The sequence below is a fragment of the Canis lupus genome, chromosome 6, assembly GCF_003254725.2.
Source record: "Canis lupus dingo isolate Sandy chromosome 6, ASM325472v2, whole genome shotgun sequence".
NCBI classification, from domain to species: Eukaryota; Metazoa; Chordata; class Mammalia; order Carnivora; family Canidae; genus Canis; species Canis lupus.
This window is the reverse complement of record NC_064248.1, coordinates 28,512,221-28,537,091: the sequence shown is the minus strand read 5'-3', so window position 1 is coordinate 28,537,091 and position 24,871 is coordinate 28,512,221. Positions and strand designations below refer to the sequence as shown.

The following is a 24,871-nucleotide window of genomic DNA, read 5'->3' as shown; positions in this document are numbered from 1 at the left end:
TTTTCAAAGCTGCCACCTGCTGGCCAAATTCAATACTGCATTAAATTCTGAGGAAGCCCATCTGGCAGCTGACTGATCAAATCAAGCACTCTCCTAACTCCTGGCTTTTTTCCTTGTCAGATGCATTTTTGGACATTTATAGCACAGCACTCTGAGACTCAGCCCCACCCAGTTTCTTCTCTCTTTTCCTCCCAATGATACCTAAATAGGCTCAATTTCTCTATCTTGACACCCCATCCTCAGTGCTGAGCTGCATGCACCTGCTAACCCTTCCTGTCGCATCATAGCTGCATTACTCGACAATTCTCTGCCCATGAACTCGTTTCATTGCCAGCTCTTTGCAGCTCTCTGCTCTCTGGCCTCACTCTCTCTGAAACTGTTCATCTCTTTAAACTACCCTCAAGCTAATAAGTGTTGGCAGGGATGTGGAGAAACTGGAGCACTTGTGCCCTATTGGGGGGAATGTAAAGTGGTACAGTCGCTATGGAAAACAGTATGGCAGTTTCTCAAAAAATTAAATATAGAACTTCCATACGATCCAGCAACTTCATTTCTGGGTATATGCCCAAAAGAACCGAAAGCAAGGACTCCAAAAGAATTTGCACACCCACGATCATAGCAGTATTATTCACAAGAACCAAAAGGTAGAAGCAACCCACTGTCTATGATAGATAGAAGAAGGAATGTGGTCTATACGGACAATGGGCTACTGATCAGCCTAAAAAGGAAGGGAATTCTGACACCAGGTACAACATGCATGAACCTGGAGGACACTATGCTGAGTGAAATAAACCAACCACAAAAAGACAAATGTATGACTCCACTTACATGAGGCACCTAGAGTCGTCAAACTCAGAAGGTACAATGATGTTTGACAGGGGCTGGGGCAGGGAGCAGACAGGGAGTTACTGTTTAATGGGGACAGAGTTTCAGTTTTACAGGACAAGAACAATTACCTAAGTAACAGTTTCCTAAGATGGATGGTGGTGGCTACCCAACAAGATGGAAGCACTTAACACTACAGAACTGTACACCTAGAAACAGGATAGTATATTGTACACTATGTGTATTTTGCCACAATTAATTTTTTTTAATTTTTTGGAATATTTTTTTAAAACTTCATTTTCCTATGCAAATGTTTTAATGACATCTTTATGACTTTCTCCCAGACAATGAACTCTTGGATAGGAAAGTCATGAATCATTTGCTCTGGGGGTGCTTAAGTAGCTCAGTCAGTCAAGGGTCTGCCTTCAGCTCAGGTCATGCTCTTGGGGTTATAGTAGGATCGAGCCCCTTGTCAGACTCCCTGCTCAGTAAGGAGTCTGCTTCTCCCTCTGCTCCTCTCCCCTACCCAGTGCTTGCTCGCTCTATCTTGCTCACGCTCTAATAAATAAATCAAAAAAATCATTTGTTCTTATGCCTTCTGCATCTATCACCATGCCTGAACATACGGTGAATACACTACAACTGGTGAATAACTAATTCGACCCTAATTCCTATACCAGTGTCCATTCTTCCTTGTGACCAGAGGTCTTGTCAAGTGGATGAAAATCTGAATTCCTGGAATAATGAGAACTGTGCTGGAGTCCCTGCTAAATATCCCAGTTCCCTTGGGTCTCAAACTTCTGTCTTGTTCTCCTCTGTCCTCTGGATTGGAATTCTAGCTCTCAAAACTGTTATTAAACTTTTACTGCAACACTTAATAATTATTATTTTATTTTATTTTATTTTATTTTTTTTTAATAATTATTATTTTAAAAAAAGAAAAACTACTCCCAAGGCTAAACCCAGTAGCCACATCTCAGTCTTTATTCTTCTCCTCTGCTGACATTCCCCTCTTGGAACATTCTGCTTGGCTGCTGGTCTCAAGACTCTCCGGGCACATTCTTCTCCTTCTGCCTAAGATCTAAGGCTAGATCCCTCAAGCACCTACCCCAGACCATCTTACTCTCATTCTTCAGTGCAAGGTAGGTGCTCCAGCCCAGGCCCGGTGTCCCCACCAATGAGAGCCACACCTAGTTCTCACCTCACCTTCTCTACTGAGCTCCAGAATGACAAGTCTGTCTATAGGACACCCACTACTGGATGCCCCAAGACATCTAAAATGTCATTGAGTCAAAAACAGAGGGTGACATCATTTTCCACTGTTGGGGGACAGCTCTGCCATGATGCCATAGTGATCTTGCATGTATCCACATATCACATAGGCAAAGGCCTGAGTCACGACCCATCTCTGTGTTGGTGGAACAGCCCAGGAAGAGCGGGTGGGAGGCCAAGGCTTGTGAGGAGCTGCTATGAGGCCATCTCCTACCTGCCTCCCTCTCTCCAGTCAGGAGTACTTCTCACTACCTCCCAGGTTCTGATGAGGCATGGGGCTTTCTGCCCCACCCTCCTTTGCAGAAGAGAGCTACAACAGAGAAAAGCACTCAGCTACAGTCTAGAACTGGCTCCTTAGTAATGGGGCAGCCAAAACTCCCGCTGCAGTCTCCTGGCCCTTTGGTTTTAGTGTTGTCTTTTTGGCATGTGGGACCAAATGCAGCTGGCACCTCTGGCTTATCTTCCTTCTCTATATAAGCAATAAACTATCTAAATCCAACAGTAGCTTTTTGTCCCTTTACTGATTGAATCAGTCAGCTGTGGCCCTGCCTTATGCATGTGTGAGCTCTTGGTCTCCTCTGCCTGTGTCTCCCTACCAGTATCACTCTGGCCCTCCCCATCTGACACCAGTCTACCCAGTTGCTCAAAATTATGGCTTGAGTATCTTTCTTTTATTCCCTCCACTTTTTTCTCTTTTTTTTAAGGTAGTCTGGCTAGGTTGCATGACAATTTTTTTTTAATTTCATTTATTTATTCATGAGAGACACACAGAGAGAGAGAGAGGTAGAGACACAGGCAGAGGGAGAAGCAGGCTCCATGCAGGGAGCCCAACATAGGACTCGATCCTGGGTCTCCAGGACCATGACCTGGGCCAAAAGCAGCGCTAAACCACTAAGCCACCTGGGCTGCCCTCCCCTCCACTTTCAGTGCCCACATTCAATTCCAAATTCCACTGATTCTACCTTCTAAATATCTCCAGGTTCCACCTAAATTACTACTCACTATCCTATTCCAACCTACTGACATCTCATAGCTAGGTTACTCCACAGCATAATTGTTCTATCTCCCTGCCTCTGGTCCTCCTCTGGAATCCACTCTCCAGACAGCAACCAGAGTGATGCTCTCTAACAATGCAAATACAGCCATGTCATCCTAATCTATTGAATCACAGGTTCCGCAGTTTGTTTTAGGAAAACCAGCAACTGTGCCCGAAGCTAAACACAGCAATATTAGCAGTTCAGTGACACACAATCTGAATGATGCGTGCAGTTCAGTGACACACAATCTGAATAATGACCAAGGATACTTTCTTCAAGACTGATTCACACAGGCAAAGGCTGGTGCTGGTCAACCACCATGTCAGACTCACTTTGGTGGCTATGTCTAAGTTTTTAACCTTGGGGATGCCTGGGTGGCTCAGTGGTTGAGCATCTGCCTTTGGCTCAGGGTGTGATCCTGGAGTCCTGGGATCAAGTCCCACATAGGGCTCCCCGCATGGAGCCTGCTTCTCCCTCTGCCTGTGTCTATGCCTCTCTGTGTGTGTGTGTGTGTGTCTCTCATGAATAAATAAATAAAATCTCTAAAAAAAATTTTAACTTTAAGTTACCCTCGTTCTGTTCTAGGTTTCTCTGCCAATTCAATACTGCTATGGTAGGACACTATTCATCACGCTGAATGTGACACAAGACCTACAAACATACAGAAAGGCCTAAGTCAGTATCGAGTTGTCGTTTCTCACCCAAAGAACGTGAAAATGACTCACCTGTTCCTTAGCGAGTTTCTGCTGCTCCCTCCTCTTACGCTCTTCTTCATCTACTTTGCTGATGACGATGTAGCGCTCCTTCTAAAAGACATAAAGCAGAAGTACAACTTTCAGGAAGCAATCTGATCTCAAACAATCCAGATTCTGCTACCATTCGGAGTTATATGTTTTGCCAGCACACAGCCTTTCATGGGCTAAACATGCTGAAAGCATTTTGAAATGCCACCAAAAACTGAGCTGGTGTGTTACAAACCAAAATTCTGCCTCTGTGCTTGCATGACGTTTGCCTGCAGTTTATTAATTCAACCCAACAGAGGTCAGTTCAAAATATCAACAGACTACAAGAATAAGACACTTTCCATGATGAACACTAAGAAGTTATGCTTCATGTAAATGTGAATTTCTAAACAGTTGGCTTTAAAATAAAATTTCTGTATATTTTGATGACCTAAGGAAAAAAATCCTGGACTCCCTGGTGTCAGAAAACTAATCCCTTCTTTCTCATGTATTCTACTTTGTATCAATTAAGCACACCACACCCTGTGTCAAAGTTTGAGATTTATCTTCTAGCTAGAGTTTTCCATTTACTTCATCTCTTATTTCATCTGACATCTGACTTAAGAGCAACCACAAAATTCTTAAGAGCATCCACAAAATTCTGAAATTCTAAAATTTTCCTAAAGAAGCCCACCACCAGCCTCCCAGTAGCCATTACGGTTCCATCATCGCATCTCTGCGATGGAATACATGCCATAGCAATGCTGATGCTTAATGCCGCAGATTCTATCATTTAATTTCATGTGCCCATCTAACAGGAAGCCACTTTTTTCATGTAGAGCACCATAACTTTCTACCACAATTAGAATGCATACTAACATTTACATACTTTCAAGTTAACAAAGCATGTTCATGTCCGCTAACCCACAAAATAGCTGTGAAACAGGGACAGACTGTCATTGTCAGGCTTGTCCCCAGAGTACCAATGAGGAAGACAAGGCTTCCAGATCCAGAGGTGACATGACTTGCCCAAGGTCACCCAGTTCATAGGAAGCACAGCCAGGAGTCAACCCTGACTCTTAGCATGTCAATATATCATTCCATGTGTTTGGCCCTGGATAGTTCTTGGGGTTACCTTTTCAGTTTCTAAAGTGTCAACATGAATGCCTTTGGGATACCTAAAGAAGAGAGAGAGACAACGGGACATCACTAGAGGAGACAATGACAGCTAAAACCCTAGGTATTTTCAAAGCAACTCTATGGCTGTAATTTAGTTAACTTTCATTAATATATATACTACTATAATGAAGACTTTCTAGTAAGTCTTGTCCATAATATTGCAGCTGCCAAATGTTTCTCTATGTCTGCTTTTAAAAGTCAGGAGTGCATCGGATTTCAAATTAAATTTTTTAGGACACAGGCATCTTCTGACAAGTCATGCATCACATAATACATTCAGCTCATTACCACACAGTCAAATCTCGCTTCCAAATATAGTAACATTTACTTCCTAGGTGAAATTTTGAAGGTCATTTTAGATAATACAGGGCATACATAGAGGTCTGAGGTAAGTTAACTCTGCTATACTTTGACATGGTAATTTGCAATAGCCAAGGAAAGGAATCTGGAACCTACATGGAGTACACTGCAAGGGTAACACAACAGGAAAGGAGCCCAGTCAGAGGACAATGGTCCTTTTCCCATTTATTCAAAGTAAATTCCAAGTATACACATCATTGCAGATTCTAATGGGAGAACAAGAACCTCAAAGTCAAATATAAACATCCAACTGTTCAACACTAATGTTCAAATTGTGGATTAGAGAGCCACTTGGAAAATACAGAAATAGGGTGCCTAGGTGACTCAGTCAGTTTAGCATCCTACTCTTGATTTCAGTTCCAGTCGTGACCTCAAGGTCATGACATCAAGCCCCAAGTCAGACTCCCTGCTCAGATCGGAGTCTGCTTGAGATGTTCTCCCTCACCCTCTGCCCCTCTGTTCCACAACCCCCCTCACATGCACATACTCTCTCTCTCTCTCTTAAAAAAAAAAAAAAGATTTCCACAGAAATCTATGGAAACACATCCAGAAAAATACATGCACATAACAATGGATGCGATTTTGGGGGATTCACAGACCTCCTGAAACTCACCCATGGCCCAACCCCTGCTTTAAAAAGAGCATTCATCTGAGCTATTTCTTAGATCTCAAAACCCAGGGATGCCTGGGTATTTCAGCAGTTGAGCATCTTCCTTCAGCTCAGGGTGTGATCCCAGTCCGGGGATCGAGTCCTGCATCAGGCTCCCTGCGAGGAGACTGCTTCTCCCTCTGTCTGTGTCTCTGCCTCTCTCTGTGTCTCTCATGAACAAATAAATAAAAATCTTAAAAAAAAAAAAAATCCCGAGACTCAATCTGTATCATACACCTTCAAAGACCAGAACACTATACATCCAGAACTTCATGGACTTAAGACCAAATTGATAATGAAAAGAAAATTTTAAAGGCTTAAAATCATCTGCTAGGAAATAACAACAAAAAAAATAGTGGGTATTCAAGGAACTTAAGGAGTAGGGGGAAGTAACACAATTAAAGAACAGCCCAAGAATGTGCTATGATCAAATCATTACAAACTGCAGAATCTCAAAAGTGAAAAAAGAGCTAAAGGATAATACTTAGTTTTAAATCCTGGGTCCCTCACAGAGCTCTCACATACAATATAATATAAACACTTACTTCCAGCTCAAAGTCTGATAGATTAGTTTTCTTTGGAACCTATAAAAACAAAAGAGAAGATACTGATTTGGGCTCATTAAAAGAAATCCTAACTGATCAAGCACTGGCTGAGAAAGACATTTAACTTTTAAAAGCAACTCCATGAGATGTGACAGGTAAGACACACACAAAAACAGGCAGGATGTTTGCGGTGGCAGGATCCTTTGCCACTTGTCTTCATCAGAATGTTCTTTAATATTATTCTATCACATTTTTCGAGGATGTAAAAGTTCTTGTCTAACCACAGCATCGCTTCCTGTGGCTGTACGATGACTTTCAAATAGGCGCATGCATTAAAACACTTTTTGAAGCTAGTCTCAAAGTAAAAGGGAAGTAAGGTATTTGAGTCACTGCCTCTTTGAAACGCTGACATTTTTTTACTGCAGAGAGAAATTCAAAGGAGAGAAGGGGGCTGACAGTGAATTCTTCCCTTCGAAGCGTTCATGGATCAAGCACTCCTCAAGGCTAACATAATTATGCCACTCTAGAGGGTACATTAAAGCCAAAGATGCATGAGTGTTTTCTCCCCTCCAGCACAAGACAGACTGTTCATTCAGTGTCTCAATATACCATTGTCCTCACTGTGTTAATGCTAAAGTTAGTGCTGACATCTTGGAAACATACAAATAATAAAAAGACTGCGAATGTGTGTTTCAAAGACCAAAATGGAGCCCATGCCAGAAATCATCCACCACTCCAAAAAAAGAACATATGGGAATATTCAGGGCAACTAACCCAGTGCATGGCTCTAAATCCAAGTTCTTGCTTTCTTCACTTTGTAGTAAATTTTCTATTTTCTCTCTGAGGAATTAGAATGAAAACATCAACATCAATATCTTTAAAGGAATGAAGTCATCAACCAAGAGAATCACCATACTCAGAAGCAATCTAACCATAGGCACATAGGACAGTGTGACTCTACCCAGTCAGGTTATAAGTTTTTAGCTACACTTAAAAGTTATACGTGGTTTTTTTTTTTTTTTTTTTTTTTTTATTTATTTATGATAGTCACAGAGAGAGAGAGAGAGAGAGGCAGAGAAACAGGGAGAGGGAGAAGCAGGCTCCATGCACCGGGAGCCCGATGTGGGACTTGATCCCGGGTCTCCAGGATCGCGCCCTGGGCCAAAGGCAGGCGCTAAACCGCTGCGCCACCCAGGGATCCCAAAAGTTATACGTGGTTACACATAAAAATATTTTATTGGAGGGGAGCGGGGGGCAGCAAGCAGTTGGTTAAGCATCCAACTCTCAGTCTTAGCGAAGGTTGTGATCTCAGGGTCGTGTGATCAAGCCCCATGTGGGGCGCCCTGCTCAGCATGGAGTCTACTTGAGATTCTCTCTCCCTCTCCCTTTGCCCCTCCTACTCGTGCTTTCTCTCTCCCTCTTTCTCTGTCTCAAACTAAATAAATAAATCTTTTTAAAAAATACTTTATGGGGCACCTGGGTAGCTCAGTGGTTAAGCATCTGCCTTTGGCTCAGGTTGTGATCCAGGATCAGGTCTTGCATTGGGTTCCCCAAAAGAAGCCTGTTTCTCCCTCTGCTTGTGTCTCTGTCTCTCTGTGTCTCTCAGGAATAAATAAATAAAATCTTAAAACACTTTATGTGGACATATTCTTTTTGTTGTTATTATTCACAAGTTAGTAAAACTTCTCAAGGATTCATCAATACAAGTAATTTAAATTTTTACTTTTCTAGGGGAAGGAGAGTAGGGGGCTGGGCAAATGGGTGAAGGGGAAAGGGAGATACAGGCTTCCAGTTATGAAATAAGTAAGTCACAGGAATAAGAAGCAGAGTACAAGGAATACCATCAATGATACTGTAATAGTGAAATAATGAGACAGATGGGAGCTATGCTTTTGAACAGAGCATCATGTACAAACCTGTCAAATCACTAAGTTGTACACCTGAAATTAATATAACACTGTATGTCAACTATACTCAAGTAAAATTAAGTAATTAATTAATTTTTACTTTTTTGGTAAAGCAGTTATACCGAAAACGCAGTAAAACCAGATGCTCCTCCAGGGGCAGGTCTGCGACTGCCAGGGGCAGTTTCTGCTAGTCAGAAACTCCATTCAAAGAAACAAAATAAAACAAAACAAACAAAAATGGGGATATCCTGCAAACATCTGGATGAGTCTATTTTGTTCCCCTGCCTTCAGACAAACTGGACGGTGGTTATCAGGCGGGCCCTTGATCCACGCAGGAGGTACGCCCACTGGCTAAGAGTCTCTTGCCTAATGACATGTGGGAAGTCTCAGGGCAGTACACAAGATTCTATTTAACAATGTGCTATGATTACACAAAATTAGGTATGACACAATGAAACCCTGCCATTCACCCTATCACACCTGCATGCACTATGTGCGCGCAGCTCAACCTTAAAATATAGATGTCAGTCCGGCCCCAACATACATTTACATAACGTCCATTCAGTTTCAGTTTGGGAACTTACACCACTTGGTCAATAAACTTCTTCTGGTCCTCAGGAATTGTCACAGGACATTTTGAAGTGTTTGGAGATACATAAGACAGAGCTCCTGCACCATTGGACTGCAGACGTTTTTCATCATACTGCTCTCTTAACTGTCTTTCTTCTTCATGATTTAAATATGGAATTCCTAAGTGTAATTTTAAAAAGAAAGCATTAGCAGAAGTAACACCACATAAATATTTTAACAGAAAAATTTTTGAATGAACCAATGAATCTAAAACACTCAGGAAAGGCTTAACATATATAATCATATCCCAATAAGTCAACAGAAAAGCAAATGATTTTGAAATACGTCTGTCTGTTCATTTGCTCCCATCATTCATCCTTCTTTCAACAAATGCTCATTCGGCACTTAACATTGGGCCAGGCATTGTATCCAGCACAAGGGAGCTAACAGTGAACAAAGGAGATGCACCCTGCTCTGTGGTGAAGGGGGTGGCTTTGGACGAGATGATCAGAGGTCATTTTTAGGGAAGACCCGAAGGTCACCAAAGGGTCAGGGGAAGAGCACTGCAGGCAGAAGAACAAGTATAAATGCCTAGAGGATGGAATGGCACAGACTGCTCCCAAACCAGCAAGGAAGGTGGCCGGACCAGAACACGGTGAGCAGGAGAATAGTGCAACATCGACATGGAGAGGATGTGCAAGACTGTGCAGGCCTTTACAAGCCATGGCAAGAATTTACTTTATTCTAAGACCAATGGAATGCCATTAGAAGGTCTTAAGCAAGATAATTACATTATCTGCTTCTCGTTTCTAAGAGATCATCTTGACTCTTGAAGGCTGAAGGCGGGGTAAATGTGTGGGCATGGCTTGATTTACAGTGAGACCTCATTTACACAGTAAACTGTAAACTGTGTCTCTCAAGAATAAATAAATAAAATCTTAAGAAAAAAAAAAGAAGAAACACAAGGAGAATGAGGCACACTCCCATTTAGCTGTTTCTCTCCTTTTCCGAAAATAAAGCCATCAGGCTGGAAATGATACATCCATAGAGACCAGTTAAGGAAGTTCTTTCAAAAGATTTCTGCACTTATTCCAATATAGTGCTCTAACTACAAATGGAATTTTGTATTTTCTTTATTTATTTTTTCTAGGTAGGCTCCTTGCTCAGCACGGATTCCAATGTGGGGCTCAAACTCACGACCTTGAGATCAAGGCCTGAGCTGAGATCAAGAAGAGTTGGATGCTTAACTGACTGAGCCACCCAGGTGCCCCCTTGGAATCTGTATTTTGTAAAGCTTTCGAGTCAAATATGAGCCAATGGAGAAAAATTTTTAGAACACCCAAACTGTGTGCTCAAGCCCAGCTCATTCACTCACTGTGTTAGTCTGGGCTCCAAGAATCTTTCTCTTGCTATTTCCAAGTCAAAATCATCAATAAAAATTAAGAGGCAGCATCAGTGAGGCAAGTAAAAAACACCATGGCATGCGTTCTAAAGGGTTCACAAGACCATTTCGCTGATGGGAAGAGAATTTTGAGTCTATCTTCCAGTAGTTTTGTTGAGAAAACTCTCCTTCCTGAACTCAATAATTTGGCATTCACGGTGGAAAAGAATGTAACTTATGAGACAAATTAAAAGTAGTTATTGACCTTCCCACAGCAGCTGCTTAAAACCGTGGGGAAAACCAGAGGCTCTCCCAAACACTTGGAAGGCAAAACATTCTGGTGGGGACTTTACCGCCCAGTATTCACTCATGAATATTGGGTCACTTCCTTGACATAGCAGACGACTCCAGCTTTCAAAGCATCAGGGATATGAAATGAATGAGATGTGGTCCCTTTCCTCAGGGTGTCCACCCACCTGTCACACCAGCCAGTGAGCCAACATGACTATGGTCTATGCAGACTTTTTTTCTCCCATGAGAAACATTTCCAATTATAAAACAAGCGCTACTTGAAATGGGGAGTTTTCATTACAGCATTTCTAGCAGTTACTTTTTAATGTACTCTACCAGTTATCTCGCTGGAAGAAAACAAGGAAGTGTTCCCCTCAGGTGGCCTGTTAGGACCACTAAGTCACACCAGTAGGAGAATAAACCTCACCCAATAAAATCAGAAGTAAGTGAGGCCTTGTTAGAGAGAAATGAAGTAGTGTCTACTCTTCCCATTCAGCTCACAGGTGACAACGAGGCTAAAATTTTTAAAAGGCATGATGAAAGAATTTTTTAAAAACTCTAAGGCTGCACATGGTATACCAGGACTCTTGAGATTCTGTGTCAGACGGCAGGCACAAAAAGATAATTCTCAATCAAATCCAAATTTACAAGCTCTAAGGATAAGTCACATATAATCTTACCATTGCAGAAAACTTTATTAAAATCAAATCCTTGGCTTGCTAGAAAGTCAATGCTTGAGCTCTGAAACAGGAGTGAACAGAACATACATTTTGGTGATATTGGCGGCAGATATGTGAACAGAAGCAGGGAGGTAGCTCAGACATGTTAACAAAAACAGGCAGCCAAGGAAATAGCATGCCAGAGGTCAGAAAATTAGGCTTTCTACTCCAAGGCTGCCAAATAATCCATTCATTTAAACTATCTGGGCTCGGGACACCTGGGTGGCTCAGCAGTTGGGTGCCTGCCTTTGGCTCAGGTCGTGATCCCTGCAAAGAGCCTGCTTCTCCCTCTGCCTATGTCTCTGCCTCTCTCTCTCCCTCAGTCTGTGTCTCTCATAAATAAATAAATCTTTAAAACATAAATAAACTATCTGGGCTCTTCTTCTTTAGAGCTTATAAAACAAATATCCTTTGTTTCACAATATTTGAGAAAATTGTAAAGGCAAATACATATTCTCCCAAAAGGCAGAAAACTCCTGATCCTTGTACTGAGTAGGAAACTATAAAAAAAATAAAATGTACCGACATTCTCTTACCACCAGTTCACACTTAGAGTAGCTCACATGTGCAAGTAACACATCACAGTAGATTCTGAAAACCGAAAACGTTAGCTGGGCATTCTTTACATTCAAGATCAAAAATAGAGAAAAGTTCCCAGTACCAAGACCGATTACACAAACAATCTCAAACCTACTATAAGCTACACTATAGAAGTTTAAATGAAAACAGGGGATCCCTGGGTGGCGCAGCGGTTTGGCGCCTGTCTTTGGCCCAGGGCGCGATCCTGGAGACCCGGGATCGAATCCCACGTCGGGCTCCCGGTGCATGGAGCCTGCTTCTCCCTCTGCCTGTGTCTCTGCCTCTCTCTCTCTCTGTGACTATCATAAATAAATAAAAATTAAAAAAAAAAAAGAAAACATTAAGAAAATACTATGATACATGGCATCCACAAATGGCAAATCACAAAGTTCTTGACTCGATCTAACCAAAGAGCAGGAAATATGACCATAGCTACTCTAATTTCGTTTTTTTTTTTTAATATTATATTTATTTATTCATGAGAGACACAGAAAGAGAGGCAGAGACATGGGCAGAAAGACAACCAGGCTCCTAGGGAGAACCTGATGCGTGACCTGATCCCAGGACCCCAGGATCACACCCTGAGCTGAAGGCAGACACTCAACCACTGAGCCACCCAGGCATCCCTAGCTACTCAATTTCTTGTTTTAAGTCAGAACATGAGAGGGTGACACATCTTAGTCATTTTGATCTGGTTCCTCATAGAACTACCTTTCCTGAACTTTACTGTGTCAGGATACCAACATCCCAGATGAGGGACATTGTACCAGTCCCGTTACACTTGTGACAGTATTCACTTGAGACACATAGCTGAAGACAAGGTTTTCTGTATTTGTGATTGCTTTATGGTAATGAAAGTTGCATGTTCTCATGACCTCCTTTGCTCCGATCCTCTGGGCCACAGAAGTGTGGGTGTGTTTCCCCCAGCTCAGCTGCTAGAAAGCACAGAGATGAAGAGTGGAGACTTTCTCTGACACAAACTCTGTGTTCTAATCACACTGTACAAAGCACATCTTCATTTTTCTTTGCTTTCAATTTTTCCTTTACTCATTTTTTAGGTCTTGTGTCAAAAGGTAAATAACGAATTTATCTTTATTTGCCAACACAAATTCTTTTTAAAACCTGGCAGAGATGTAAAAAAGACTATCTTAAAAAAAAAAAAAAAAGACTATCTTACCCTACCACCACCACACACATGTACACACGCACATGGCCTTCCATTAGTTCCAGGTTTTCTGTGGTTTGAAACGTGCAATTCCCCACCCCCACCCACATCTTCCCTTTTTATCCTGTTCTGAACCAAGACCCAATGTCTTCTGACTTGGACCACAACCCTCCTTTCTGTCTACCGTTCCTGAGTATTCTTTTTTTTTTTTTAAGATTTTATTTATTTATTCATGAGAGACACACACACATAGAGAGAGGCAGAGACACAGGCAGAGGGAGAAACAGGCTCCATGCAGGGAGCCTGACGTGGGACTCAATCCCGGGTCTCCAGGATCACACCTTGGGCTGAAGGGGCGCTAAACTGCTCAGCCAACAGGGCTGCCCCGTTCCTGAGTATTCTTACAGCTCTGCCCACTGAAATACCCCATCACTGACAGAGGCACTAAAAGATGGACTAAGGAAAGGCCTTTCTGTCCCTGTCACTAGAGTCCAAAATATCCTAACTTCCTTCTCTTTAAATATCCAGCCAAAGGTTCATCTGTCCCTTTCTGAATCTATGTATTTTCCACTCAAACAACACCCTTCAGGTTATACAACTTAATGTCTTATTTAATGCCACTGAACTTAAAAACTACTTAAAATGCACTGGGTGTTATATTTTGGCAAACTGAATTAAAATAAAGTATTTTTCTAAAAAAGTACTTAAAATGATGGGGTGCCTGAGTGACTCAGTCAATTAAGCATCAGTCTTCAGCTCAGGTCATGGTCTCGAGATCCTGGAATCAAGCCCGATGGTGGGGAGCAGGGGGCGTCGGGGGGTGATGTCTCTGGTAGCAAGGAGTCTGCTTCTCCCTCTCCCTCTGCCCCTCCTCCCCACCCCCACTTGTGCACTCTAATAAAATCTTTTAAAAAAACCTACTTAAAATTATGAATTTTGTTATGTATTACTTACCATAATTTTTTTTTTAAATCCTAGAACCTACAAAATCTATTTGAAATTAGAATCCATGACCTTTGATTTGCCCTAATTACACCACTTTCAGGATTCAAAGAATGAGCACCGCTATTTGGGAGAACAATTTCAGGCATCCATCAAAATTTCATATGCAGACGCCCTATGAGTCAGCAACTCCCCTTCTAGGAAATCTGTCAAAAAATTCTATAGGGCGCCCGAGTGGCTCAGTCAGTTAAGCGTCTGCCTTCAGCTCAGGTCATGATCCCAGGGTCCTGGGACTGAATGAGCCCCAAGTAGGGAGCCTGCTTCTCCTTCTGTCCCTCCCCACCACTCATACCCTAATAAATAAATAAAATGTTTTTTAAATCCTATAAAAATACTCCTACATATCTGTGGCACCTAACTGGCTCAGTCAGTGGAACATACAACTCTTGATCACAGGGTGGTGAGTTCGAGTCCCTCACTGGATGTAGAGCTTACTTAAAAAGAAAAAATTCCTACATATACACCAACACATACTACACACGAATGTTTACAACACTGTTTAAAATAAGGGAACCTTTGGGGAGCCTGAGTGGCTCAGTCGGTTAAGCATCTCTTAGTTTCAATTCAGGTCATGATTTCAGGGTTGTAAGGTCAAGTCCCATGTCAGATTGCATGCTGGCCTAGGAGCCTACAGAGGATTCTCTCTCCCTCTGCCCCCTCCCCTGCTCTCTTTCTCTCAAAAGAAAAGGGGGGGGGAATCTTTGGAAAAGTTCTACATTCCAATTAAATAAATTACATACATCCACACTGTGAAATATGAAGAAACTGTGTTGAGTGGAAAATACATGTTACATAAAATATGAATATTAGGAATCTGTAAATATTTTAAAAAGATAAACATGTGTGTAGATCTATGGATACAGATGGTCCCCTACTTAACAATGGCTCATATTAAGATTTTTCCACTTCACAGTGATGCAAAAGCAGTATGTACTCAGTAGTAACTTTACGTTGAATTTTGAATTGGGATCTTTTCTGGGCCAGAGATATATACAGCACAATACTCTCTTATGATCCTGGGCAGTGGCAGCTTCCACTCAACCACACAAACACAAGCACTTAGAACCATTCTATACTCATGCAATCATTCCTCTTTTTTTTCTAAGATGTTATTTTTAAACCTTCATGAGGCTCAAACTCACAACCTTGAGATCAAGAGTTGTATGCTCTACTGACTGAGCCAGCCAGGCACCCTGCCCATACAACCATCCTACGTTTCACTTTCAATATGGTATTTGACAAATGATGAGACTGTTAACATTATATTACAAAATAGGCTTTGTGTTAGATGATTTTGCTCAATAGCAGGCTAATGTAAGTGTTCTGAGCACCTTTATGATGTTCAATAGGTCAGGGGTACCAAAAGCAGTTTTGACTTACAAGATTTCCAACTTTACAGTGAGTTTATTGGGACATGCCACCAATCTAAGTGGAAGAAATCTGTGTAGGAATACAAGTATATAAAAGTTAAGAAAGGGACGCCTGGGTGACTCAGTGGGTTAAGTGTCTACCTTCGGCTCAAGCCATGATCTCAGTGTCCTGGGATCGCCCACCCCCTGTTCATGCTCTGCCTCTCAAATAAATAACATAAAATCTTTAAAAAAAAAAAAAAAAGTCACGACAAAAGGAGGGAAGGAGGTGTCCCAGGGAAGAGGATATATTAAAACAAAACAGGGATCCCTGGGTGGCGCAGTGGTTTGGCGCCTGCCTTTGGCCCAGGGCGCAATTCTGGAGACCCGGGATCGAATCCCACGTCGGGCTCCCGGTGCATGGAGCCTGCTTCTCCCTCTGCCTGTGTCTCTACCTCTCTCTCTCTGTGTGTGCCTATCATAATAAAATAAAAATAAAAATAAAAATAAAATAAAATAAAATAAAATAAAATAAAATAAAATAAAATAAAAAAATAAAATAAAATAAAATAAAAAATAAAAAAAATAAAAAAGAAAGCCATCTCTTATAAAAAAAATAAAAAATAAAAAAATAAAACAAAACAAAACAAAACTCATTTTTTTACTCTATAGATAGCAGCAATGCTCTGATATTTCACAATCATTTATGTATCTTCAGTGAATTCAACATTTGAGGCTCGACTAGAAAAATAAAAAGGAGAAGAAAAAGAGATGAAAACAATGTAAATGCCTAAATACAGAAAAGAAATTGACAAATGCCAGAAAGGAAGGAGGCAAGGGGCTGGGCGAAATGGGTAAAGGGAAATGGAAGGTAGAGGCTTCTAGGCATGGATTGAATAAAGTCATGGGAACACAATAATATTTTAATAGCCTTGTTCGGTGACAGGTGGTAGCTATACTTGTGAGCACACCATGACATATAGAGATGCCGAATCACTATGTTGTATACCTGAAACTAATGTAATACTATTTATCCATGTACTCAAAAAAAATTTTTTTTAAGATTTTATTTATTCATGAGAGACACAGAGAGACGAGGGGGGCAGAGACATAGGCAGAGACAGTAGCAGGCTCCAGGGAGGGAGCCCAATGTGGGACCCGATCCCAGGACTCCAGGATCACACCCTGGGCTAAAGGCAGACGCTTAACTGCTAAGTCACCCAAGCATCCCAAAATTTTTTTTTACATAATGTGAATCCCTCCTATTCCACTGGACAGGAACAGCCCCTGGGAGAGTGTGTGGTTCTTAGTCAGCCTGTTCTTCCCTTTCCTGCCTAGTGTGTAAGCAACTCACTGTGTGTACAGATGTTTATTTTTCAGAAGAACCTATTATGTTACTCTACTTCCAAACCCTATCTGTTTTAAGGGTGATAAGAGCTTTCCAAGAGTGTTTTCACCCCGCTCTCTGACTTTAGAAACTAACTCCCTTGTAAGATGCAACTCTGCCCTAGAATTTTAAATAAAACAGATACCACAGTGGATGGAGAACCCGAAAAAAAAAAAAAAAAAAAACTAAAAATTCAAAGATATTATCATTCACCTTATCCATACAATTCACAAGTTTACATACTAAATTTAAACCTTTTCTCTGCCTTTGCTTTTTCCAGACTAAAAAATTGCAATGTTGATTCCATTGTCCATTTTGTTTTTTAAAGATTTCATTTATTTATTTGAGAGATAGAGAGTGTATGCACACATGTGTATCCAAGCGATGGGGGGGAGGGGGGGAAGCAGAGGGAGAGGGACAAGCAAACTCCACACTGAGCACAGAGCCTAATTCAGGGCTTGATCTCACGACCCTGAGATCATGACCTGATCCAGAATCGGATGCTTAACCGAATGCACTACCCAGGCACCCTCCATTGTCAATTTTAGACAGGAGTCTCTGGCCTATCCAAATCCATCATATCTTTTTGTTTGTTTTTTAAGGAGTGGGCTGGCAACTAGAATTGCATTAAGTGTTCCAGGTGTAGCCACAGAATACCTTTGTGTGACGGGCAGAGTTCTTCTGATCCACTTCCAGGGCATATCCTAGAGTATCAGTACTTTTGTTGGTATTTAGAACAAAGCATCACCCCTAAGGTGTCTCATTGCCAATATCTGCTTTTGCATAATCGATGCCTGCCTAAAGTTGCAGAAGCCATGTACATTTCTCTCTTCTCCTGATATCGCTAGAAAAATTTTATCCACACCAACTGCCAAACAGAGCCTATTTTTCTCTCATTGAGAATCAACAAATACTATTTAATTAGTATCCCCTAATAAGGTAGTTGGTAAATAACTATTAACTGAATGCAGGATAAAGGCCTACTTGCTAATTTAAGAAACCAGGTTACAAGACCAAAATTCCCTTCCCCTTTCCTCTTCACCCCAGGCATATGATTAACTCATAATTTCACTTGCCTTATTATAGAAAGAATCTGGCATGGCTCAGTAGGTCAGAAGCCTATGCTCCAGGCTCCATTACTACTTACAGGCAGAAGAGAAGAAGGATGGCAAAACTCAAATGAACATTGCTGAGAATTGAGCACCCAAGATAGTAAAGGAAAAGAGATCAACACTTGTCTCTAATCACATATCCACACACTACATCACTTATTTACATCCTCCTTATGCTTTATAACAGATTATTAAGAGAACAGAAAGAGAGAACTGATATTTACTGAGTGGCTACCAGGTGAGCTACAAAATCCTAAAGGTGATGTTCTTTTTTTTTAAAGATTGTATTTATTCATTAGAGACACAGAGAGAGAGGTAGAGACATAGGCAGAGGGAGAAGCAGGCTCCCTGATCCCAGGATCCCGGGATCAGAACTTGAGCCGAAGGCAGACGCTCAACCACTGAGCCACCCACGTGCCCCTAAAGGTAATATTCTAAAGGTAATGTTCTAAATCCTTACCTTGGTTCATAAAAGTATCCCCTCTCCTCCTCCAGAGGAAACTGTGGACTCTCTTAACTGGGACACTTGGGTAACAGAACTGAGAAAATGCACTTTAGGCCCTTCTGGGTTCTCTTTTTAAACAGGATACACATATACTCTGTTACTCTAGAAAATAAAGCCCTACCCTTGGAGATGTGTACATAGAGAATGGGGCAGGAAAGCCTGAAGGACCTGATTTAAAGGTTCAAATCAGGGGGAGGATATTAAAAATCCCAAACAGAAACACATTACAAACCCATGTTCCCAAAGTCAGCTTTGCTAGTAATAAACCTCATGTTCGGGTTTCCACCTGTTTACCTATTGCTCTTACCCCTTGATTCTAAAGGAAGGAGGAAAAGAGCAGTGTCATTAAAAGCGGTATCATTAATTTGCAATCCTAAGGGTGTTTGCTAAAAACTGAAAGTTAGTGGTAGAACCAAATTTTTAAAAGAATTCTGGGGGGAACCCTGGGTGGCTCAGCAGTTTAGCGCCTGCCTTTGGCCCAGGGCGCGATCCTGGAGTCCCAGGATCGAGTTCCGCATCGGGCTCCTGGCGTGGAGCCTGCTTCTCCCTCCTCCTGTGTCTCTGCCTCTTTCTCTTTTTCTCTGTCTCTCATGAATAAATAAAATCTTAAAAAAAAAAAATTCTGATTCCACATTTCCGCACTTGCCTCATCAGCACTTCATAACAGAAGAAAATCAGTTATGCTACCAACCTGACAAACAAACTTGACATCTGGTGAGGACCTATTGAAAGGTTTCGGGAATACATAGAAGTTAAATGACTTTGTTATATACCTGCGGGAAAGAAGACAAAAGGAGACTTAGTGGGTTACATGACTCCATGAAAAAAGAAATCTGCCGCTTGTTAAAACAACCTACTTTGAATCTGTGTAGTCATACTTAAAAGTGCAAAGGCCAAACTGAAACAGCAAAAAGTCCATGGAATGCTGGAAAAGGGAAACAAAACACCGTCAAATGAGCGTTGTATATTCAACGTGAGCATCAGTACTCTCAATCAGGTGGGCTTTCTAACTACTCAATTTGACTTTTAACAGAATACTTTCGATTACAACAGATTACACATTGCTCATCAGAAGCATTATTAATTTACATATGCTTCTTAATTCCTTTCCCAATTAAACACCTATCTACCAACCAAGAGCAAGAGCATCATCTTAGGCCTATTTCCAAATGATTAAAATAACCCCCTTGTATTTCCTACATATCAAATTAACACTGAAAATACTAAGCCTTCCCCAAAATGTTTTCCAGCAAACAATTATTTTTGCTGTTATTTTTAACATCACTAAAATACATTTCATAGCTGGGGTAGAGAATTTAACATGCAAGTTTCATGATGATATTTCTTTATAATTCAACGTAAGGAAGACCAATATGGGGGGAAAAAGATGTTTGAACACATCCACTTACCTTTTTAAGCTTCTGATACCTTTCTTCTGGAGTGTCAAAACCATTTGTTAGTGCAGTGACTGAAGGTCCATCACTGATTCCTAATTTTAAGAAAAAAAGGTCAGTCCACTATTCAACAGCACATAATTTCCTGTTCTTATGAATTAAGATTAATCGGAAGTGCTCCTTACTTTACTTTTCCAAAATGAGAATTAATTTCACTGGCCATCAAGCTAAACACCGTAATAATGGATTTAGAGATGTGAATGCTTTAATTTGATCATATGCAGTACTACTGTCTAAAATAGGTTTCAAAGGTGCCTGGGTGGCTCAGTAGGTTAAGTGTCTGCCTTTGGCTCAGATCATGATTCTGGAGTCCCACTCAGTGGGGAATCTGCTTCTCCCTCTGTCCCTCCCCCAGCTTGTGTGTGCGCACATATGCACTCTCTCAAATAAAGATTCTCTAAAAATTAATAAAATAAGTTTTAAAACACAATAATGATTTAAGAAAGCAATCTGTAGGGCAGCCCTGGTAGCTTAGCGGCTTAGCACCACCTTTGGCCTAGGGCATGATCCTGGGGACCCGGGATCGAGTCTCGCATTGGGCTCCTTGCATGAAAGCCTGCTTCTCTCTCTCTCTCTCTCTCTCTCTGTGTGTGTGTCTCTAATAAATAAATAAATCTTTTTAAAAAAAGCAAGCAATCTGTAGGATTTTTTTTTAATTTTTTTATTTATTTATGATAGTCACACAGAGAGAGAGAGAGGCAGAGACACAGGCAAAGGGAAAAGCAGGCTCCATGCACTGGGAGCCCGACGTGGGATCCGATCCCGGGTCTCCAGGATCGCGCCCTGGGCCAAAGGCAGGCGCTAAACCGCTGCACCACCCAGGGATCCCCAATCTGTAGGATTAAATAAGTTTTGTTGCTTTCTAAAGGATTAACGCGTAGTCAGACATCCAGCAATGTTGAAGTATATTATTGTTAGAATATCAGTCTTGATCAACAGTTTGTAGTAATATCTATACAACAAAGAAATTTTGAAGGTCACAGAGAAAAATGATTTCTGGTGAAAACTCAGCTTCCTAGGGAACTGACTCCAACTAGAAACCTCAGGCTTAACGGTGAGTATCGTATTTACCCGAGCATGGATTCCTTCAGAAATGGGTTAAATTTTTAAACACATAAAGTCAGGTAGCAAAAGTGGGTACCTGCACCAATTGTTCATAATGACTTCAACAACTCAGAAGTTAGTCCTCTATCCCCAAAGGGGGGGGGGGGGCTTTGCAATTTTAAGTGTTGATAATTAACACACACACACACACATTCATGCTGAGGTAGGCAATAAACACTTCCACCAATGCATAAAGGAATACCTTCATTTACCTATAAGAGCCTGATCCTAAAGTCAAGTCACAAGGGAAAAACACTGTATGATTCCACTTACAGGAAGTGCCTAGAGTAGTCAAATTCATAGATAGAGAAAGAATGGCTGCTGGCTGCTGGCTGCTGGAGGCAGCAGGGAGGGGAAAATGGAGAGAATTACTGTACAATTAGTACAGAGCTTCAGTTCAGGAAAATGTTAAAGTCCTGGAGATGGATGCAAGACGAGCTGAATGTGCTTAATGCCAATGCATTATGAAATCCATTTCAAGATGGTTAAAATAGTAAATTTTATGTCATGTGTATTTTACCATACACACACACACACACACACACAAAGCCTGACCTCAATCCTACCACGTGCATGTCAAACAACTTTTAAGCTGTGCCCAAATCAAGATCTCGATCTGCAACCCTCATGGAGCTTCAACAATCCCAGAGCCACCGCACCTCTTCCAGGCCTAAACGGAGAGTTCTACAACGCCCAAGGCCACAAACAAGGAGGAGTGGCCAGCAGGCTCGGGGTCTGACCGTCGGGAAGAGCCTTGGCTACGCATTGCTAGCTCCTGGCTTACAAGCGAGGGATACCTGAAAACTCCCCATCGATGGCGAAGAAGTCGGCCTCCTCTATGGCCTCGTACACTTTGTGAAGGTTACTCTTAAAATCTGTGAAGAAACCGAGAAGAGGCTCAGAACCGGTGGCCTGGCTTCCTGCCCAAGAGCTCCTAACGGGAGAGGAAGGAAGGGCTGGGGAGACTCTGAGACCTCGGGCGGGAGGAGGGCAAGGCGGAGAGTATGAAGTCCCCGAGGGGTGCACGGCTAGAGGGGGGCAGGTCCCCGGTGGGTGTACCGGCCCACAGGAGGGCACGTGGGGGTGGGTGCTCTCAGGCCACAGAGGGGAGGGGGGACGCCCGGGCAGGAGGGCACGGGACAGAGAGGGGCAGGCCCCCCCCCCAGAAAAAGCTCACAGACTTAAGGGGAGGCAAACCCCTAAGGGGCTGCCCCAGCCCCAAGGCCCCGCCAAGCAAACCGGCCCCGGCCTGGGCCTAGCAGGCCGGGTGACGGGGGTCCGTGGGGCTGGGGGAGGTGCACGCAGGACACGCACTGCTCCTGATTATCTCCATTCTGCAGAGTGGCCAGAACCGCGGCCCCGCCCGGGGCCCGCCTCAGCCGTTCTACTCGCAAAGTTCCGCGGGGACCGCAGCAGCAGGCAGCGGAGGTGGCGGCGGCGGAGACCGCGGCGGCGACTTCCGGAAACAGCGCGCGCCGGCGCGCGTCACGTGAGCCTGCGTCACGGCGGGGGCGGGGCCGAGCGGGGCCCTAGCGCCTCCTTCCAGGGAGAGGGGAGGGGCGTGGCCATGGGCATCCCCGACGCGTGGTCTATCTCGCCCGCGAGGCCGGGCGTAGGACAGTCCCTTCAGAAGAAGTGTGTTCGTGTCTTAACCCCCGGTGAGGGAGCACGTAGTCCCTGGAGACGTTATGTGCCTCACATAAAGTGAGGAAGAGGAGGCAAGGTCCCTGCCCCGTTGGAGCTTCCCTTGGGACGGAAGGGGAAGGGCAGGCAGGAATCAAACTTGCCACTTGGAAATGCAATCAGCGCTGTGAAGAGGAGGCTGGTGCTACAATAAAAATAATGGGAGGGGGGGCAGCCCGGGTGGCTCAGCGGTTTAGCACCGCCTGCGGCCCAGGATCCTGGAGACCCAGGATCGAGTCCCACATCGGGCTCCCTGCATGGAGCCTGCTTCTCCCTCTGCCTGTGTCTCTGTCTGTCTCTGTCTCTCTCTCTCTGTCTCATGAATAAGTAAATAGTATCTTTAATAATAATGGGAGGGGAGGAAAAAAAAGAATAGGAGGGAGGGCTATTTAAGAGAGGCAAAGAATGCAAACCTGAGACTTTTCGTTTTAAGATTTTATTTATTCAGGAGAGACACCTAGAGAGGCAAAGACATAGGCAGAGAAGTAGGCTCCCTGCGGGGAACCTGATGCAGGACTCCATCCCAGGACCCCAGGATCAAGACCTGAGCCAAAGGAGGTGCCCCCCACCCCCCCCCCCCCCCCCCCGCCAAAGCTGAGACCTTTATCTGCTGCCGTAGTCAATGGGACTGGCGAATGAAAACAGAGGAGCTCTTGCTGGTTAGGCTGATTGGGAGTATACCGTTGAATCTCAGAGCCTACAATGGTGTTGATACACAGTAGATGCTCAATAAACCTAGGCTGAGTGCATGAATTCACTTTTATCTTTCACAAAAGCCGACTCTGAAGTTGATTGGAGGACCTGCTTTCCATGGCTAGGTCGACCATTGATTGGGTCTGGAGGTATTCAACCTTCCTAAATCTCAATTTTCTCATTCATTAAATAGGGTTGAAGATAAGTGGTGATAATGTCTGTGAATTTTAGAGTACTGTATAAATAAATGTAGATATGATTGGAGTTTTGACTTGTCACAATTCCCCTGCATTCACATCTCTTAGTTTGAGATATAGTGTGTAAAAAAATTTTGCATGTTTTTTTAAAAAAATAATCGTTTTCCCCAAAAAGGAGGTATTAAGTATTCTAAAGCACACACAAAAGGGTCTGGACATGTTTTCCCCACCAATTCCCTCCACAAGTTCATTTCTCTGGCCTCATTCAATAGAAATTTCCATATAGGTAATTATGTTCACCATCCCCAGTGTGAACAGCAGAGACTAAGTGTGAATTCTAGAGTTCAGATGGAACGGGAAGGAAAAAAACATATGTTAGGTAGTCAAACTTCAGGTTTGAAATATCTCTCTGCCTTCTCGTCTCAGCTTAAAAAGTCCAATACAGAGATACAGAGACTACTAGACACATATGGCCACTTAAATTTAAATTTCAAGTAATTTAAATAATTGTAAGTAATTTAAAACCTAAGTAATTTATTTATTTTTTTTTAATTTTTATTTATTTATGATAGTCACAGAGAGAGAAAGAGAGAGAGGCAGAGAGGCAGAGAGACATAGGCAGAGGGAGAAGCAGGCTCCATGCACCGGGAGCCCGATGTGGGATTCGATCCGGGGTCTCCAGGATCGCGCCCTGGGCCAAAGGCAGGCGCCAAACCGCTGCGCCACCCAGGGATCCCTAAAACATAAGTAATTTAAATAAATATCAAAACTTACTACAAAGCAATAGTAATCAAAACAGGGTGGTATTGGCATAAAAGAAAGACCTAGAAACCAATGAAATAGAGACCTCCAAAATAAACCCTTGCATATATGGACATATGATTTACAAGTATGCGGAGATTATTCAATTCCAAAAGAACAGTCTTTTCAATAATAGTTTTGGGAACACTGGATATCCACATGCAAAGAATGAAGTTAGAGCCTTACTTTATACTATTTAAAAATTAACTCAAAATAGATCAAACATCTAAATATAAGAGGTGAAACTATAAAATTGTTAGTATAAAACATAACACAAAAACTTCATGACATTAGAGTTGCAATGATTTTTTTCTCAAATATAATGCCCAAAACACAGGCAACAAAAGAAAAAATAGATGAATGGGCCTACTGCAAAACTGAAA

The 24,871-nt window shown here is 42.4% G+C and overlaps 1 protein-coding gene across 2 annotated transcripts in view; it reads right to left on the bottom strand.

Moving 5' to 3' along the window:
• PARN (poly(A)-specific ribonuclease) overlaps positions 1–22,605 on the bottom strand; it is a 155,195-nt gene extending 132,590 nt beyond the window's left edge. For both annotated transcript variants that reach the window (XM_035718207.2, XM_025416454.3), the window contains exons 1-11: positions 22,429–22,605; positions 21,912–21,989; positions 19,966–20,045; positions 19,414–19,481; positions 19,248–19,329; positions 11,419–11,479; positions 9,081–9,246; positions 7,364–7,429; positions 6,590–6,628; positions 4,992–5,034; positions 3,860–3,940 (exon numbers count right to left, since the gene is read on the bottom strand). In XM_035718207.2, the coding sequence (XP_035574100.2) occupies positions 3,860–3,940; positions 4,992–5,034; positions 6,590–6,628; positions 7,364–7,429; positions 9,081–9,246; positions 11,419–11,479; positions 19,248–19,329; positions 19,414–19,481; positions 19,966–20,045; positions 21,912–21,989; positions 22,429–22,447 (783 nt within the window). In that variant the 5' untranslated portion in view covers positions 22,448–22,605. The remainder of the gene's footprint in view (positions 1–3,859; positions 3,941–4,991; positions 5,035–6,589; positions 6,629–7,363; positions 7,430–9,080; positions 9,247–11,418; positions 11,480–19,247; positions 19,330–19,413; positions 19,482–19,965; positions 20,046–21,911; positions 21,990–22,428) is intronic.
• Positions 22,606–24,871: the final 2,266 nt, after the last annotated feature.